This window comes from Vulpes lagopus, chromosome 2 (genome assembly GCF_018345385.1).
Source record: "Vulpes lagopus strain Blue_001 chromosome 2, ASM1834538v1, whole genome shotgun sequence".
Lineage (NCBI taxonomy): Eukaryota > Metazoa > Chordata > Mammalia > Carnivora > Canidae > Vulpes > Vulpes lagopus.
Window position 1 is genome coordinate 159305729 of NC_054825.1, and position 14780 is coordinate 159320508.

General features: G+C 53.1%; 2 protein-coding genes and 1 non-coding gene across 9 annotated transcripts; 1 reads left to right on the forward strand and 2 right to left on the reverse strand.

The window, feature by feature from the left end:
- Positions 1-39: 39 nt before the first annotated feature.
- ISOC2 (isochorismatase domain containing 2) lies at positions 40-6621 on the reverse strand. 7 transcript variants are annotated; one of them, XM_041745947.1, is made up of 8 exons: positions 6514-6530; positions 4617-4719; positions 3378-3437; positions 2834-2971; positions 2499-2708; positions 2172-2242; positions 1908-2025; positions 40-302 (listed from the first exon to the last, which is right to left on the reverse strand). In XM_041745947.1, the coding sequence occupies exons 4-8, from the start codon at positions 2966-2968 to the stop codon at positions 222-224; spliced, it is 615 nt and encodes a 204-aa protein (XP_041601881.1). In that variant the 5' UTR covers positions 2969-2971; positions 3378-3437; positions 4617-4719; positions 6514-6530; the 3' UTR covers positions 40-221. The 7 variants fall into 7 exon arrangements, with proteins under 7 accessions (XP_041601881.1, XP_041601880.1, XP_041601884.1 ...); XM_041745946.1 differs by lacking the exon at positions 4617-4719 and having other exon boundaries at positions 6514-6603; XM_041745950.1 differs by lacking the exon at positions 3378-3437 and having other exon boundaries at positions 6514-6548.
- A 1525-nt stretch (positions 6622-8146) lies between these two features.
- On the reverse strand, positions 8147-14442 carry C2H19orf85 (chromosome 2 C19orf85 homolog). The gene is made up of 2 exons (XM_041745388.1): positions 13922-14442; positions 8147-8838 (listed from the first exon to the last, which is right to left on the reverse strand). The coding sequence occupies exons 1-2, from the start codon at positions 14092-14094 to the stop codon at positions 8382-8384; spliced, it is 630 nt and encodes a 209-aa protein (XP_041601322.1). The 5' UTR covers positions 14095-14442; the 3' UTR covers positions 8147-8381.
- Positions 10544-10650, forward strand: LOC121485890. The gene has a single exon (XR_005986396.1). It is a non-coding gene; the product is annotated as a U6 spliceosomal RNA (small nuclear RNA).
- Positions 14443-14780: the final 338 nt, after the last annotated feature.

The window sequence follows — 14780 nt, forward strand, 5'->3', positions numbered from 1 at the left end:
CCGAGCCCCGCCCCCAGCTCTGCTCAGCCAACTGCCACCCAGCTTCCAGGAGCTTTATTTGCATTTCCGGCGCTTTGGCCCAATGGCAAGGGAGCATTCCACCTCCCCTCCCGAGGGGGTGGTGCTCCCGGTGGACTGCACCACTCTTGGGGGCCAAGGATGGGGGCCAACTGATTCCATGAAGGTCCCGATGGCAGGAGGTGGCCTTCAGGGTGAGGAGTTCAGCGGAAGAGGGGGTTCTGGCCTTGGAAGAGGCCCAGCAGCCCGCTGTCAGGGGCGGGCTCCTTGATGATCTTCTGAATCTGTAGGGGGAAGAGGAGGGTTCAGAAGGGTCAAGAGGACCCATCTCCAGGACAGATTCAAAGAGGCATTTCTCCATTTTCATCTGCTCTGCCCTCTTAGCAGCAACTGGCCAAGCCAACCACTCCCTCTTCTCAAAACTTCTCCTTGGGCCTCCCTTTCGCTATGGCTGTCTGGGTGAGCCCCTGATCACCTGCCATCTTGGTCCACTTGGCTGGCTTACCATGAAGGCCCTGTCCTGGAGCTTCTTGTCTGTACCAGCTCCTACTTAAGTATTCTCACCTTTCCCATCCCCCTCAACTCCAGACTCATTGATCTGACTGCCTCTTAGACATGGGTTACCACCTGACCTCTCACACTGATGGCCAACCCCCAGTCAGTAGACCACAGGAGCACCGATGTTCCAGCCCCCTCTCTGGGGCTGCCTTCTCCCAAAGCCCCACACTGTCAGCAGGCCCCACTGTGCTCGGCTCCCAAAAAATAAGCAAAGTGCACCCCCACTGCCTCCACTCTGGTCTTCCTCCTTCCTGCCACCCGCCCATATCCATGGGCCACCCAGGACCAAACCCAAATCTTTGAGAAGACAGGGCTCTAGCTCCTCTCTGCCTCCCCTCCTCCCACACTCACCGAGGGCTCAGCATGCCCTGCTCCCGTTCTCAGAATAAGTCAAGTTCAGTCCCACCTCCAGGCCTCTGCCCTAGCTGTTCCTTCTGCCAGGAACACTTTTTGGATGTCTGGCTGCCTGTCCTACTTCAAGGCCACCGCTGGGGCAGGACCTCTGTGCTGTGAGCCTCCATCTTATCTCTCACATACTCTGAACACTCCCTTGCAGCTTCTGGCTACAGTGTGTAACCGAATACAGATTGGCTTTTGCTGTTGCCCATGGACTTGCCACAGTGCCTAGCCCATAACAGGTGCTTAAAAAATGCTCAACAGAACTGAACTGATGGGGGAGGGGGGCAGACTTCAGAGGGCTGGGCACATCCTGCTGCCCTAACTAACCGCCCCTGGTGGGAATGAGCTGGGGCTACCCAGTAAGACCTGGGTACTTGGAAAGCCACAGGTGGTGGTGCCAGAGACTGGAGGAAAAGGCAGAGAGCAGGGTCACAGGGCTGCCATCTACAGGCCTCTGCCAGACTTGCCTGTCAGCCTGGAAGGCCTCCCACAGCACCCTGCCAACACCCCTTTTCTGTGCCCCAGCCCTCCCAGTCCCATCCTCCTGCCAAGCTTTCTCTTTCTCTCTCTTTCTCTCTTGTCCTCCTGGCCATCCGACAGCTTCTTTCACGGAACTTAGAACTTAGCCTGCCTGGAGGCGGCTGTGTTCCCAGATGTATTCTGTCAATCAGTATGTGGTGGGTGCTGGAAAGGGAGCAAGGGAGGTCGGGTGGGGCGTGGGGGGCCAGTACCTCTTTATTTATTTTTTTTTAAATTATTTTATTTTATTTTTTTTTTTATGATAGTCACAGAGAGATAGAGAGAGAGGCAGAGACACAGGCAGAGGGAGAAGCAGGCTCCATGCACCGGGAGCCCGACGTGGGATTCGATCCCGGGTCTCCAGGATCGCGCCCTGGACCAAAGGCAGGCGCCAAACCGCTGTGCCACAGTACCTCTTTAAACTGGGGGTGGGCGGCATCACCCACAAGCTGCAGAATCAGCCCTTCGCTGGTGGAGAGGAAGGCGCCACTTTGTCGCATCCGGGCCAGGGCCACCAGCCTGTCCACCTGGCTGTGGGGGGGAGGTGGTTGTCAATGCCTCGGCCTGGACACACAGACACCTGGCCAACTCAGCAGGGATCCTACTCCCTGGTTCTTCATGGGCACCCCAACTGTACCTCATATGCACCCACCCTCAGCAGGATAGGACCCTCTCACCTGCGAGAAGAGCAGCCATCCACCACCACATGGACCTGCAGCCCCCGGTCCAAGAGGTCCAAGGTGGTGTTCTGGGGGCATAGAAATGTCAAGGCCAACCCCAGACAAGAACAGGTATGGGGTGAGGGACTGGGGAGCTGGGATGGGGAGGACAGGGGCTCAGGTCAGGGCAGGAGGCCCCTGAGTTACAAGAGGATCCTAGGGAGGATGGGAGCACCAGGTAGACAGGGGTCCTGAGTAAGGATGAAGGTCCCAGGTCAGGAATGGGGTCCTACCAGGATACAGGATTTGGGGTCAGGGAAGGATGGGGAGAGGTGAGGGTCTCACCAGGATGCAGGCCTGTGTCTCAATGCCACAGAGGAGCACAGAACGCAGCTGGGGCCGTGATTCCAGCTCCTTTTGCACTGCAGGCACCATGCTGAAGCAAGTTTTGGCCACTGGCCGCAGGCCTTGAGCCCCCAGCTCAGGGACTGTGGGGCCCAGGCCTTCTGGGTACTGCTCTGTCAGCACAGCTGGTACCTCCAGCAGCCTGGCCACCTGTGCCATGGAAGGGGGACAAAGGCCTGAGCCTGAGGGGGGGGTTTGTGGGGTCAGAATCTGGGTCTGAGGGAGGATGGGGCTGGGGGCCTGGACTCTGGGGTCTGAGAGAGGAAGGGGCATACCTTGAGCATGCGGGCAGCCACAGAGACAATCTGGGGAAAGTATGCGATATGGCGGAACTTCTCCTGCATGTCACACAGGAACAGGATGGATGATCCAGGGAGGACTCGGCCCAGGTTGGACCTCACAGTTGCCATGTTCTGGAGATGGGCAGAGGTGCTGAGGGGCAGGGGCAGGTGGGCAGGGGGCTTTTCTGCCTATCCAGGGGGACCCCACACAGTGCTTGGGAAACTGGTGTCCTCCCACCTGCAGGCCTTCGTGCGTGCAGTTCTCCAGGCCTGGAATCCATTTCTTCATTACTGTGTCCTACTGTACTGGGAGGTCATTTCCCAGAAAGCCTTCTCTGACCTTGACCACTCTGGTGCTCCCAGCTTCCCTCTCCCAGAGGGAAGAAATGTTCTCCCAGAGCCCTGGGGAACATTTTCCTTCCTCAAGGTCACCCTCTCTCCTGCCACATTTCAGGACCCAAGGGCTCTGGGTGAAGTGACAGTGCTCTGAGCACCTTCACCTCTGTTCCCCCCACTCAGCCTTTGAAAGTCAGTTTACCTGTGTGTATAAAGCACAGGGGCGTGTCCCTGTGGGTCCCAGACAAAGAGGCAGGTGTCCCTGCACAGGGGAATATAACCCATCAGTAGAAGGGAATGAAGCACTGCTACAAGCTACATCACAGATGAGCCTCGAAAACACTGTGCTCAGTGAGAGAGGCCAGCCCCTGAAGGCCATACGCTGTGGGAGCGCCTTTATAGGGTTTGAGTCCAGAGAGAGGCAGGAAGCAGCCTGGCTGCTGGGGCAGGGGGGCAGGGCGGCAGGGCCGGGGTGCAACAAGGACTGACCCCTTAATGCATGCAGAGGTTCCGTCTGGGGTGATGAACACATTCTGGAACTAGATGGTGGCCACGGTTGGGCAACATCATGAATGTTTGTAATGGCCACTTAATTGTATGCTTAAAAATGGTTGAAATGGTAAATTTTATTATGTGTACTTTAGCCCTGTTTAAAAAAAAAAAAAGGGATCCCTGGGTGGCGCAGCGGTTTGGCGCCTGCCTTTGGCCCAGGGCGCGATCCTGGACACCCGGGATCGAATCCCACATCGGGCTCCCGGTGCATGGAGCCTGCTTCTCCCTCTGCCTGTGTCTCTGCCTCTCTCTCTCTCTCTCTCTCTGTGCGACTATCATAAATAAATAAAAAAAAAAATTAAAAAAAAAATGGAATGGAAGCTCCTACAAAAAAAAAAAAAACAAAAAACCCCACACTGAATCAGTTAATCACATAATTACATCTGTGATTGGTGCTGGGATTTCTAGGGAACCTGATCTATCTTGGCATAGTACAAAATTCTCCCCAAGGAAGCAGAGGGAGAGAGACAGAAGGAGAGAGAGAGAGATATCTTTCTGAAAACACAAAGCAGATTCTGTTACTTCCCTGTCTCAGCCCCTACCCACTGCAAGCTTCTCTGACCTCAGGACTAAAATATGTTTCCCTCAAGGTGCTGGGGCCATTCCAGCCTTGGCCAATCAGGTTGCACCTGAAGACCTTTGGCAGGATGGATCCCTCCAGCTAGGGTGCTCTTCTCACTTCCATCTTTTAAGTCTTCAGGAGAGGGAGGGGCAGGGTCACATCAGGGCTCTATTGGCTGAAAGCCTATGACCCATGTGTGGAGCAACAAGGATCTCCTCTCCCCTTCACAGTGGTGGGAGAGTAGATTGCAACAACCCTTAGGGAAGCGTGTGTGGCCACATGTCTCAAAATTAGAGTTATATGAACCCTGTGACCCAGAAAACTCACTCCTAAGTATTTGCCCTGCAAACACACATGTGAGATGACACAAGGTTATTCACCACCGGACTTCCAGCTCACTCATCCTGGGACTCTTCCACGGAGCAAAGGACTAGAAATAAACGTAAACATCTACAGTTGGGGTACTGGTTACATAAGTTATGGTATACAAAAAAAAAAAAGTTATGGTATACCTACACCATGGAATTCTTTGCAGCCAGGAAAAATGACAAGAAGCTGTTTAGGTAACAGTATGGAACTCAATTAAGAAATGTTAGCAATGGGATCCCTGGGTGGCGCAGTGGTTTGGCGCTTGCCTTTGGCCCAGGGCGCGATCCTGGAGACCCGGGATCGAATCCCACGTCGGGCTCCCGGTGCATGGAGCCTGCTTCTCCCTCTGCCTGTGTCTCTGCCTGACTCTCTCTCTCTCTCTCTGTGTGTGTGTGTGTGTGTGTGTGTGTGTGACTATCATTAAAAAAAAAAAAAGAAATGTTAGCAGTGAAATGAAGCAGAAAAGTGCATATAGCAGCGGTTCCATCTGTGCCCCAATCAGATGAGAGTGAGCCAGTGTACCGCTCCTCTATTTGCTGTCTTTGGTAGGCACAGATAGAGCAGGTACTTCAGACAGGAGAGCAGGTCACTGAGGGGCCAGGTATGAAGGAGATTTTATTTTCACTGTGTACTGTTCTATTCCTTTTGAATTTTGGACAACATGTGATGGTCTGGTCCGTAATAACTACAATATAGTGAGATACTTATATAAAGTGGGAACCCAGCAAATCCAATCTGTGGCAGTCAAACTATGAATGAATGGTTATCCTTGGGTGGCAGTGAAGAAGGGATCCCGGGAGGGTGGGCTTCTGGGATGGGGGAAATGTTCTGCTTCTGCATTCGCATGCTGTTTACACCAGTGTTTGCTATGTGAAAAGTTACTTGAGCTACCCATTTGTGATTTGTATGGTTCTCCTGCATATGCAGTATACTTCTATAAAAAGTTTTCAAATTATCAGATTAAATGGCGGCCTTTGTGGGCTGCACTGGAGGTGGAGGCCAGGAAGAAAACCAGGGCTGGGGTCCGAATGGGCAAGGGTGAGGCCTGGGCTTCAGGTCAAGTGGCGAGGAGAGGCTCAGGGGGCAGGTGCAAAGGGCTGTGGTGGAAGGTGGGGAAGAGGAAGATCTTTAGGTTTCTGGTGCACGGGTGGCAGGTCCCAGGGACTAAGTAGGGGGCCTGGAGAGGTGTGTGTGTGTGTGTGTGTGTGTGTGTGTGTGTATGCACGTGTGCACATGTGAGGAGGTCTGGGTTGGAGATTGATTTAGGGGTGCCTTGGGGGGAGTGGTGAGAAGGTACAGAACTGAGTTCTGGGTGGAGGGAGTCTGAGGCCACGGCGGAGGAGGGGCAGCAGAAGGGGAAGAGGGGTGCTGCTTAGCACCTGAGGGGTGGGCAGCCCTGCAGGTTGTGCGACCCTCGGCAAGTTTCATGTTCCGTATGAGCCTGAAAATCGGGGTCAAACTCATCCACTCCACAGGGATGATGCAGAACTCGGCCAGGGATGCAGAGAGGGCCAGTACCTTGTATTTATGTCTCTATCTATTCCAAACTGCTGCATAATAACTGATTAGCAGTGGTAAGTTCAGTCGTATTTACATAATACGGCCCAGTACCTTGTACCCGCGATCCGTGGGCGGGTTCGGGTCTCTGCCCAGGTCATTCTTCAGGGCTTGGGCAGGAGCCCTTCCCTTGGCTGTGCCACCTCGGCCTGGACGGCCTGCTAAGCCTCAGTTTCCCCACTTGCAGGCAGGAAGGTCGGTCCCCCTGCAGCGCTGGGGTGTGTGGGGGGCTTACCGGGAAGGCGCTGGCTTCCAGCCCGGCCCACCTCTCCGCTGGAGAGACCAAGGGGACACTCACCTCACGGAGCCCCACTTAACGCCGCTCACGTCCTCCCGCGGGGTTCCAAGGCTGGGTCACAGTATTTGCTGGGGCGCGACACGTGGCCCGCCCCCAGCCGTCCGCGTCCGCCCACCGGGGCCGAACCGTCCAATCAGCGCTCAACAGGTTCTGCTCCGCCCCCGCAGCCGGCCAATCCACAGGCGAAGCTGCTTCGCCTTCCGTGAAGGGGCGGTGGGCCCGGCCCGCCTTCAGTGCTGAGAACGTGATTGGCCCATCGGAGGGAGGGGCGGGAAGGCGGCGCGTCTGACCAATGGAGAGCCAGAAAGGGTGTGAGTGGCGGGCCTGGGGCGGAGCGGCGCCCTGGGTGAGACCAGGGCGAACTCCAGGTGGGTAGGTTGGGTCCCGGCCACCCTCATTGTAGAGATGAGACCACTGAGGCCGAGAAAGAGAGGAGGGGGCGTACCCAGGGCAGAGGCAGACTCGGGGTTCGAACGCTGGCCCTTGTGGCCTAGAGACAGAAATTTATCACGAGACCCAAGCCCAAGCACTTTCCAGGAAAGGGGACTTAAATCCTCCCAACCCCGCTCAGCCTCAGTTGCCCCATCTGTGCAGCACCTGCCTCCTCGGGTGGTGTGTGTGGTGTGTGTGTGTGTGTGTGTGTGTGTGTGTGTGACAGAAAGTAGATTGGTGTCCGTGAGGTGCTGGGTAAGGGGAATGGGAAGTGATTAGCAATGAGCATTGGATCTCCTTTGGGGGTGATGAAAATGTTCGGGAACCAGCTTGAGGTAACTGGTTGCCAAATATTGTGTTTTGCGTGCTGTTTGAAATATTTAGACTCTGCTTGGAAATGGGGCTGAGAAAGAATTGGGGAGAGAATTTCCCCATCAATCTTGGAATAAAATCCAAACTGCTCCCAATTCCTGTCTGCTTTTGTCAGCCTCTAACCTCATCTCTTACCACTTGCCCTGCTCACGCTGCTCCAGCCACCTCAGGGTCTTTGCACGTGCCGTTTCCTCAGCCTGGAGCCTCAGACTTTTGCTTCAACAGCTCCTTGTCATTCAAGGCTTTCCCTGGCCACCTGATGTTAAACAGCCACTCAGTAGAGTCTCTGTTTTTTTTTAAGGATACATATTTTTAAAGATATTATTTACTTATTCATGAGAAACACACACACACAGAGAGAGAGAGAGAGATTGGCAGAGACACAGGCAGAGGGAGAAGCAGGCTCCATGCAGGGAGCCTGATGTGGGACTGGATCCCGGGTATCCAGGATCACGCCCCGGGCTGAAGGCGGCGCTAAACCGCTGAGCCACCAGGGAATCCCCGAGTCTCTGTTTTATTTTCTTCACAGCATTAATTCCAATCTGAAATTGGAAATTTACCTTGCACTTTAAAAATGTACAAATGTACTAATTGTCAATCCCCCCACACACCGGTACCCATCCCCCACGCTCTTAAATGCACACATCTTGTCTGTTTATTCACTGCTGAATCCTCGGTGCCTAGACAGAGCCTGACACGTAGTAGGTGCTCCGTACATTATTTAGGAATAGATGAGACCAGACCAGGCATTAGGCAGAAATGAGCCCAGGTGAGAGGAAGCTGGAGTGGCAAATGCTGAGGAGGTGGAGCTGGGGTGAAGTGGGGGAAGGAGACTGCAAGGGGGCACTCCTGGCAGAGGCAGAAGTGTGGAACTTGGGCTGGGGAGAAGACTGGAGAGGCTATGGTCTGAAGTGGGGGGTCCGGGTTTGGTTCATGTTCCCAGGGGCTGCCAAGAGGGGAGTGGACAGGACTGGGGGCTTCTAGGGGTGGCTGCTAAGCTATTGGGAGGGTGGCCTTTGATTTGTCCGGGGGCAGGGGCAGCTGGGTTAGGTTGTGTTTGAGCATCATGGGGAGCAGGTCCCCCAGCCCTCAGGGATTCCCTGAGAATGGCAGGCACAAGGCAACTCCCACCTGCCCACCCAGTCCCCCTCAGGAGCCCAGGGCCCATCCACTCCCCCCAGGCCATTCCAGGCAGGGGGTATGGGATTATAGAAATGTGAAGACTGCCTCAGGTCTGGCTGGCCCCAAGCACAGTGGGACAACTCAGATGGCGCTGAGGGACACTCTGGGTTGAGTGCAATGTCATCAAAGAGGTCGAGGGTGGAGGCATCCAGGGCAGCGAGGCTCAGGCTGGGGCCAGCAGAAGGCACTTCAGTGGGGGCCACAGCACAGGCCACCCCCAGGAAGGGGGACGGAGGTGGCAAGGGTGGCCTTCTGTGTGGTGGTCTCTGTGGAGGTGCCTCCTGGGACAAGATGGAGAGGGCCAGGCGTTGGGTGGCAGCTTCAATCTTGGCAAACTGCCTGCAAAGACACAAGCATTACTGGGGTGACTGTGAAGCATTCCCCTCCTGCCATCCCAGGACTGGTTTTTTCTCTTCTCCCATCCATTTTCCTTCTCTGTGCCATCTGGGTCTGCTTTCTTGAGTCTGACAATTCAGTTTTCCTAACCCTGTTCATAGGGGAGCTCTGAACCGCTGCGGAGGTTGTGAATTGCACAAGGCCTCACATCTAGCTCAGCAAAATGCACATTTTTGACATTTAGATTTTTTGTGGCCACATCCCAACATATATAAAAGTAAAAAAAAGTCTGAAGGAAAAGTGCCTTGAAAAGTGTTTCCACACAAACACTGGGAGTGCATGGGGGTGGGCTGGGGGTGCATGTGCAACAGTGATGCCCTTTGGGCTCTACTTCCCATGGAGCTCTTGAATCTGCCTACCTCTGCAACTCTACCAGTCCTTGGTTGGAGTCCCTGGCCCTGTGGGTGGCCACAACAGCCACTGCACTGGCCTCCCTGCTAGCATTCTTACCTCTTGAGAACCATATGAATGGATCTCACAAACTGTAATGGGCTCAGTTATGCCCCCTAAAACTCACATGACCCCTGTTCCTGGATCTGAGTGTTGCTTATACTAGGGGGTTGGGTTCCCTTTGGGACAATTCATCAAGCTGTATGCCAATAATGTTTGCATTTCTTGTGGTTGTTAAACTTCGAGAAAAGGTTTTACTTAAACATGTATCTGGTGTTGCATCGTTCTGTTTACATGAAATGGTCGGAACAGGCAAGTCCCCGGAGACAGAAAGTAGATTGGTGTCCGTGAGGTGCTGGGGAAGGGGAATGGGAAGTGATTAGCAATGAGCATTGGATCTCCTCTGGGGGTGATGAAAATGTTCAGGAACCAGCTTGAGGTAACTGGTTGCCAAATATTATGAATATACGAAATGCCAATGAATTCTACATTTTAAAATATTCAGAATGGTGAGTTTTATGTTATGTATATTTTACCACAAGAAAATAGGCTCATAGAGTGGGAAATATCAATGAGGGTGACAGAACATGAGAGACACCTAACTCTGGGAAAAGAACAAGTGGAAAGGGAGGTGGGCGGGGGGGATGAGGTGACTGGGTGACGGGCACTGAGGGGGCCACTTGATGGGATGAGCACTGGGTGATATGCTATATGTTGGAAAATTGAACTCCAATAAGAAAAATATTTAAAAAAAAAAGAAATTAAAGAAAAATATTTAAAAAAAATAAATTAAAGAAAAATAATTTAAAAAAAAGAAAATAGGCTCATAAATAAATTAGTGAGAGCTGCCATTCCGGAACTGTCTTTGATGCCAAGGAGAATAGTTATTGCTCTGAGTCCCCAGGAAAAATGTTCAGAAATGGGATGTCAGGTTATTTTTTTTTAAAGATTTTATTTATTTATTCATGAGAGACACACACAGAAAGAGAGGCAGAGACACAAGCAGAGGGAGAAGCAGGCTCCATGTAGGGAGCCTGACGTGGGACTGGATCCCGGGACTCCAGGATCCCGCCCCTGGGCTGAAGGCGGCACCCGGCTTCAGTGCTGAGCCACCTGGGCTGCCCAGGATGTCAGGTTAAATGGCAGAGAATGGGGGTGGGGAGAGAGCAAGAGAGGGGGTTGACTCAAACAAACTAGTGTAAATGACATTTAGGGCTGAAGAGTCATGACATTTGTGTTTTAAGAATATAGATGAAGAGTGCTCACTTCGGCAGCACATATACTAAAATTGGAACGATACAGAGAAGATTAGCATGGCCCCTGCGCAAGGATGACACGCAAATTCGTGAAGCGTTCCATATTAAAAAAAAAAAAGAATATAGATGAAGAAAATAGGCTGTTATAGGCAGTAAAGTCTAAGTGATGGTATATGAGTGATCTTTGGGCTAGCAGTTCTCAAACTTGAGTGCACAACAGAACACCTGGAGGGCTTGTGGAGACAGAAGCCCCTGAGCCAAATTTGGGTTCTGCAGGTCTAGGGTGGTGTCCGAGAATCTGCACCTCCAGCACATGCCCACACCATGCTGAGGTGCTGATGCTGCTGGTCTGGGAACCACTTTTTTGAAAACTGCTGCATCTGACAACTGTCTTGACTTCTCTGTAGGTTGGAAATTCTTCACAATAAAAGAAGTAAAAAATCCATACACATGGGTGGGAAGAGGCTCCTGAGGGAGCAGGGCCTGAGGGGACCTGGAGGGAGGAGGAGGAGGGTGTGGGTGGGAAGGTGCTGAGGATAGTTTGCCTGTGACCTGAATTTTCTCAGGTTGAGGCTGGGTGCCCAGGGGAATATGCTCCAGAGCTGCCTGGGCTGCCCTTGAGGAGCTCGTGGGTGGTCGGCCTGGGCCTCCAGGGAGCATGTGGCAGAGCCAGGCATGGGGGTGGGAATGTCTGGGGTGCAATAGGACAGAAGTTGGCCTTGGCCCTGGGGAAAAGGGAGGCTGAATGGGGGAAGGTGGGCAGGGAACCTGGGAGGTGAGAGGCTGGCAGTAGCATAGGGTCCAGACTGGAGGCAGGCAGGGACTCCACATGGAGGCTGGAGATGGGGAGGGATCCTGAAGTGATTGCTGAGGGGGGCTGAAGAGGTATGAGAAGGCTAGCTCTGGGACACAGGGCTGGATCCTATTTGAGGAGAGATGTGATTTCCTCTTCATAATGGGTGTGTAGGGTGGTGGCAGTGAACATTCTGGGTGTGGCTGGGGCTGGGCTTCCTGGTACAAGGTGGCTTGCAGTGTGGAGGCAGGAGTTAGGCTGCACCAGGCCCCTGTATACTCAAATTTGATTCCAAGACCTCCTGGAGCAAGGCTCTGGGCTGGCTGGAAGGAACAACCTACTTCCAGAAGAGCAGGTCCTTGGGCAAGTCACTTTATCTCTCTGTGCCTCAGTTTGTCATCTGAAAAATGAGAATTATAATAGCAACTACTTCCTAGGGTTACTATTGGGGATTAATGAGTTCATATTCATTGGGAATGAGTATTACAAATTAATACTAAAGTGCTCAGAACAAACGTCTGGCACTTAATATGTGGCACATATTAAGTGCCAGGTGCTTGTTAGCTACCATCACCATCATCACCACCATTATCACCATCATCACCATCATCACCACCATTATCATCACTATCACCACTATACCACCATCAGCATCATCACCATCATCACCACCATTATGATCACCACCATCACCACCATACCACAATCACCATCACCACCCCCCCATCTCACCATCACCATCATCACCATCACCACCATCACCACCATCATTATCACAATCAACATCATCACCATTATCATCACCATCACCACCACCATCATCACCATCATTACCATCCCACTATCACCATCATAACTATCACCACCATTCCACCATTACCATCACCATCATTCTACCAACACCATCACCACCACCACCACCACCACCATCATCATCAAGTCTCTGAGACTCTGTATCCAGCCAGGACAGCAAAGTTGTACAGAGCATGAGCTCTAGACTCAGAAGGCCTGGGTTGTATCCATTGTTTAGCTGTGTGGTTTGGATAAGGCATTGAATCTCTGAGCCTCCTTGTCTGTAGCATAGGGACAAAGACAACATACTGTGCAGATTTATTGAGAGGATTAAGTGATATATTGCATGTCAAACCCTTAGTAGGGTGTGCCTGGCACACCCAAGTGCTCAAAAAATGGTTCCTGTCACAGAGTGAGGGAAGAGCACAGGGCAAGGCGGGATGGGGCTGGGTGGGGTTGAGAGGAAGGACAGGCATGAGCACAGACATGAAGGAGCTCAGGTCTCCATCTACATTCCCGGAGACAGGGAAGGACATTGCTTTGCTAAGGGAACATTCAACCCAGGGGCTGAATGGTGTGGTGCTAAATGAGGAGCTCCTGTTTCTTTAGAACCCTATTCCTTCCCCTTTCACTCAGCGCCAGCCTCACTGGTGCTCAAACATTCCAGGGATGTTCCTGCCTCAGGGCCTTTGCACTTGCTGTGCCTTGCCTGGAATGCTCTTCCCTCAGATATCACAGTCTTGTTCCCTGGCCTCAGTCAGGTCTTGGCTCAATTGTCACCTTCTCAGTAAAGCCTTCCCTGACACCTTACCTACTAAAATGCCAGTCCTCACCCAGCATGCCCTCCATAGTATTTATCACCTCATAACAAGCCATATAATTTTTAAAAATCGAGATAAAATTCACATAACTTAAAACAAGTGACTTTATTTTTTTTAAAGATTTACTTATGTATTTATTCGTGAGAGATGGCGGGGGGTGGGGGTGGGTGGGGAGAGGCAGAGGGAGAAGCAGGCTCCATTCAGGGAGCCCGACGTGGGACTTGATCCTGGGACTCTGGGATCACGCCCTGAGCCAAAGGTAGACGCTCAACCACTGAGCCACCCAGGAGTCCCAAACGAGTCACTTTAAAGTGTGCAATCCAGGGACGCCTGAGTGGCTCAGCGGTTGAGCATCTGCTTTTGGCTCAGGGCATAATCCTGGAGTCCCGGGATCGAGTTCCGCATCGGGCTCCCTGTGCGGAGTCTATTTCTCCCTCTGCCTGTGTCTCTGCCTTTCTTTGTGTCTCTCATGAATAAATAAATAAAATAAAAATAATAAAGTGTGCAATCCAGTGACATTTAATACATTCACAATGTGCAAAACTAGCACTGCTAATTAGTTCCAGAACTTTTCATCACCCCAGAAAGCAACCCTGAGCCCACTGACAATCACTCGCCATCCCCTCTTGCCTTCCCTGGCACCACTACCCTGCTTTCTGGCTTTCACACAAATGGAATCATGCAATATGTGGCTTTCTGTGTCTGGCTTCTTTCACTCAGCATCACGATCTCTGATCGCCACCTTCCTATGGGAACACAAGCTCTATGAAGGCAGATTTTGTCTGCCTTGCACCAGTGGATCTTGGGGGCCTGGCACACAGTTAATGCTCAATAAATGCATCTTAAGTGTTGATTGTATCCTGCCCTGGAGTCCCCGTCTCTCTGTTCTGTCTGGGCCTAGTCTCCCACACTCTGAGGTGTCTGGCCCCTCCCCACGCCCCTCTGCCCACCTCCCATCTTCTATTGCCCCTCACCTGCAGATCTGGTTGTGCAGAAACCTCCTGTGGTTGGGCCTCCTTTTGGCGGGCCGGGTCTGCCGAGGGTGCAGGGCACGCAGCATGTGGCTGGCTGCCCCGCTCACGAAGGCACACAGTTCTCGAGGACTGGGCTCAGAGACTCCAGAGGCTGTAGGGGCCCCAGGGTGCATGGCAGGGCTGATCTAGGGTAGCTTCTCCACAATATTCTTGCTGGTCAGAAAGCAGCTCCCGAATCTGGGGAGAGAGGAGCAGCCAAGCCTGGGAGCTGAGCGCTGGGGAGGCAGACAGCAGGCAGGAGAAGAGAGGGCCTTTAGGAGGGGCTGGGGCGGGGGGGGCGGTGCGGGGGGCTGGTGGGCACTGCTCTGGTTGGAAGAGTCACAGCCCAGGAAATTAGGGCAAGTCTTCCCTCCCGTGCCCCATCCCTACCTCCTGGAGGCTGGAGGCTGAGCTTTAGGAACCCGTGGGTGGGGGCTGATATAGGAAGGCAAGGGTGGGCTTTATGTGTGCCCCCCAGGGGCCCAATTAGCACATAGCTGGGCCTGGGATATGAGGATAGGGCAGCATGGTGGGGGACGGGGAATAGCAATAGCGCCTGGAGATAGCCAATTAAGCACACAAAGGCCTTGTTAGGGAGGTGAGGCCAGGGGCTGAGTCAACCGCATCGATTAGCGTTGAGGACCCTTTAATTGGAGTTGAGGGGAAGGGATGGCGGGAGGCTTGGGTGCAGGCTGGGAGGGGTGCTGGGAGCCTCCTGCTGTGGGGCAGACACCCAGCATCTGCCTACCCATCCCCGGACCTGCCTGCCTCCGGGCCCGGCATCCTGGGGAAACGGGCGCACAGAGGGGGCCTGCCTGTC

Excerpts from the sequence above, each read along its gene's own strand:
- ISOC2 (XM_041745951.1), bottom strand. The coding sequence starts at position 2,968 with ATGGCAACTGTGAGGTCCAACCTGGGCCGAGTCCTCCCTGGATCATCC. Across the intron at positions 2,243-2,498 it reads AGACACAGGCCTGCATCCTG|AACACCACCTTGGACCTCTT; the intron begins GTGAGACCCTCA and ends CTATGCCCCCAG. Across the intron at positions 303-1,907 it reads CCCACCCCCAGTTTAAAGAG|ATTCAGAAGATCATCAAGGA; the intron begins GTACTGTGGCAC and ends TTCCCCCTACAG.
- C2H19orf85 (XM_041745388.1), bottom strand. The coding sequence starts at position 14,094 with ATGCACCCTGGGGCCCCTACAGCCTCTGGAGTCTCTGAGCCCAGTCCT. Across the intron at positions 8,839-13,921 it reads CTGCACAACCAGATCTGCAG|GCAGTTTGCCAAGATTGAAG; the intron begins GTGAGGGGCAAT and ends GTGTCTTTGCAG.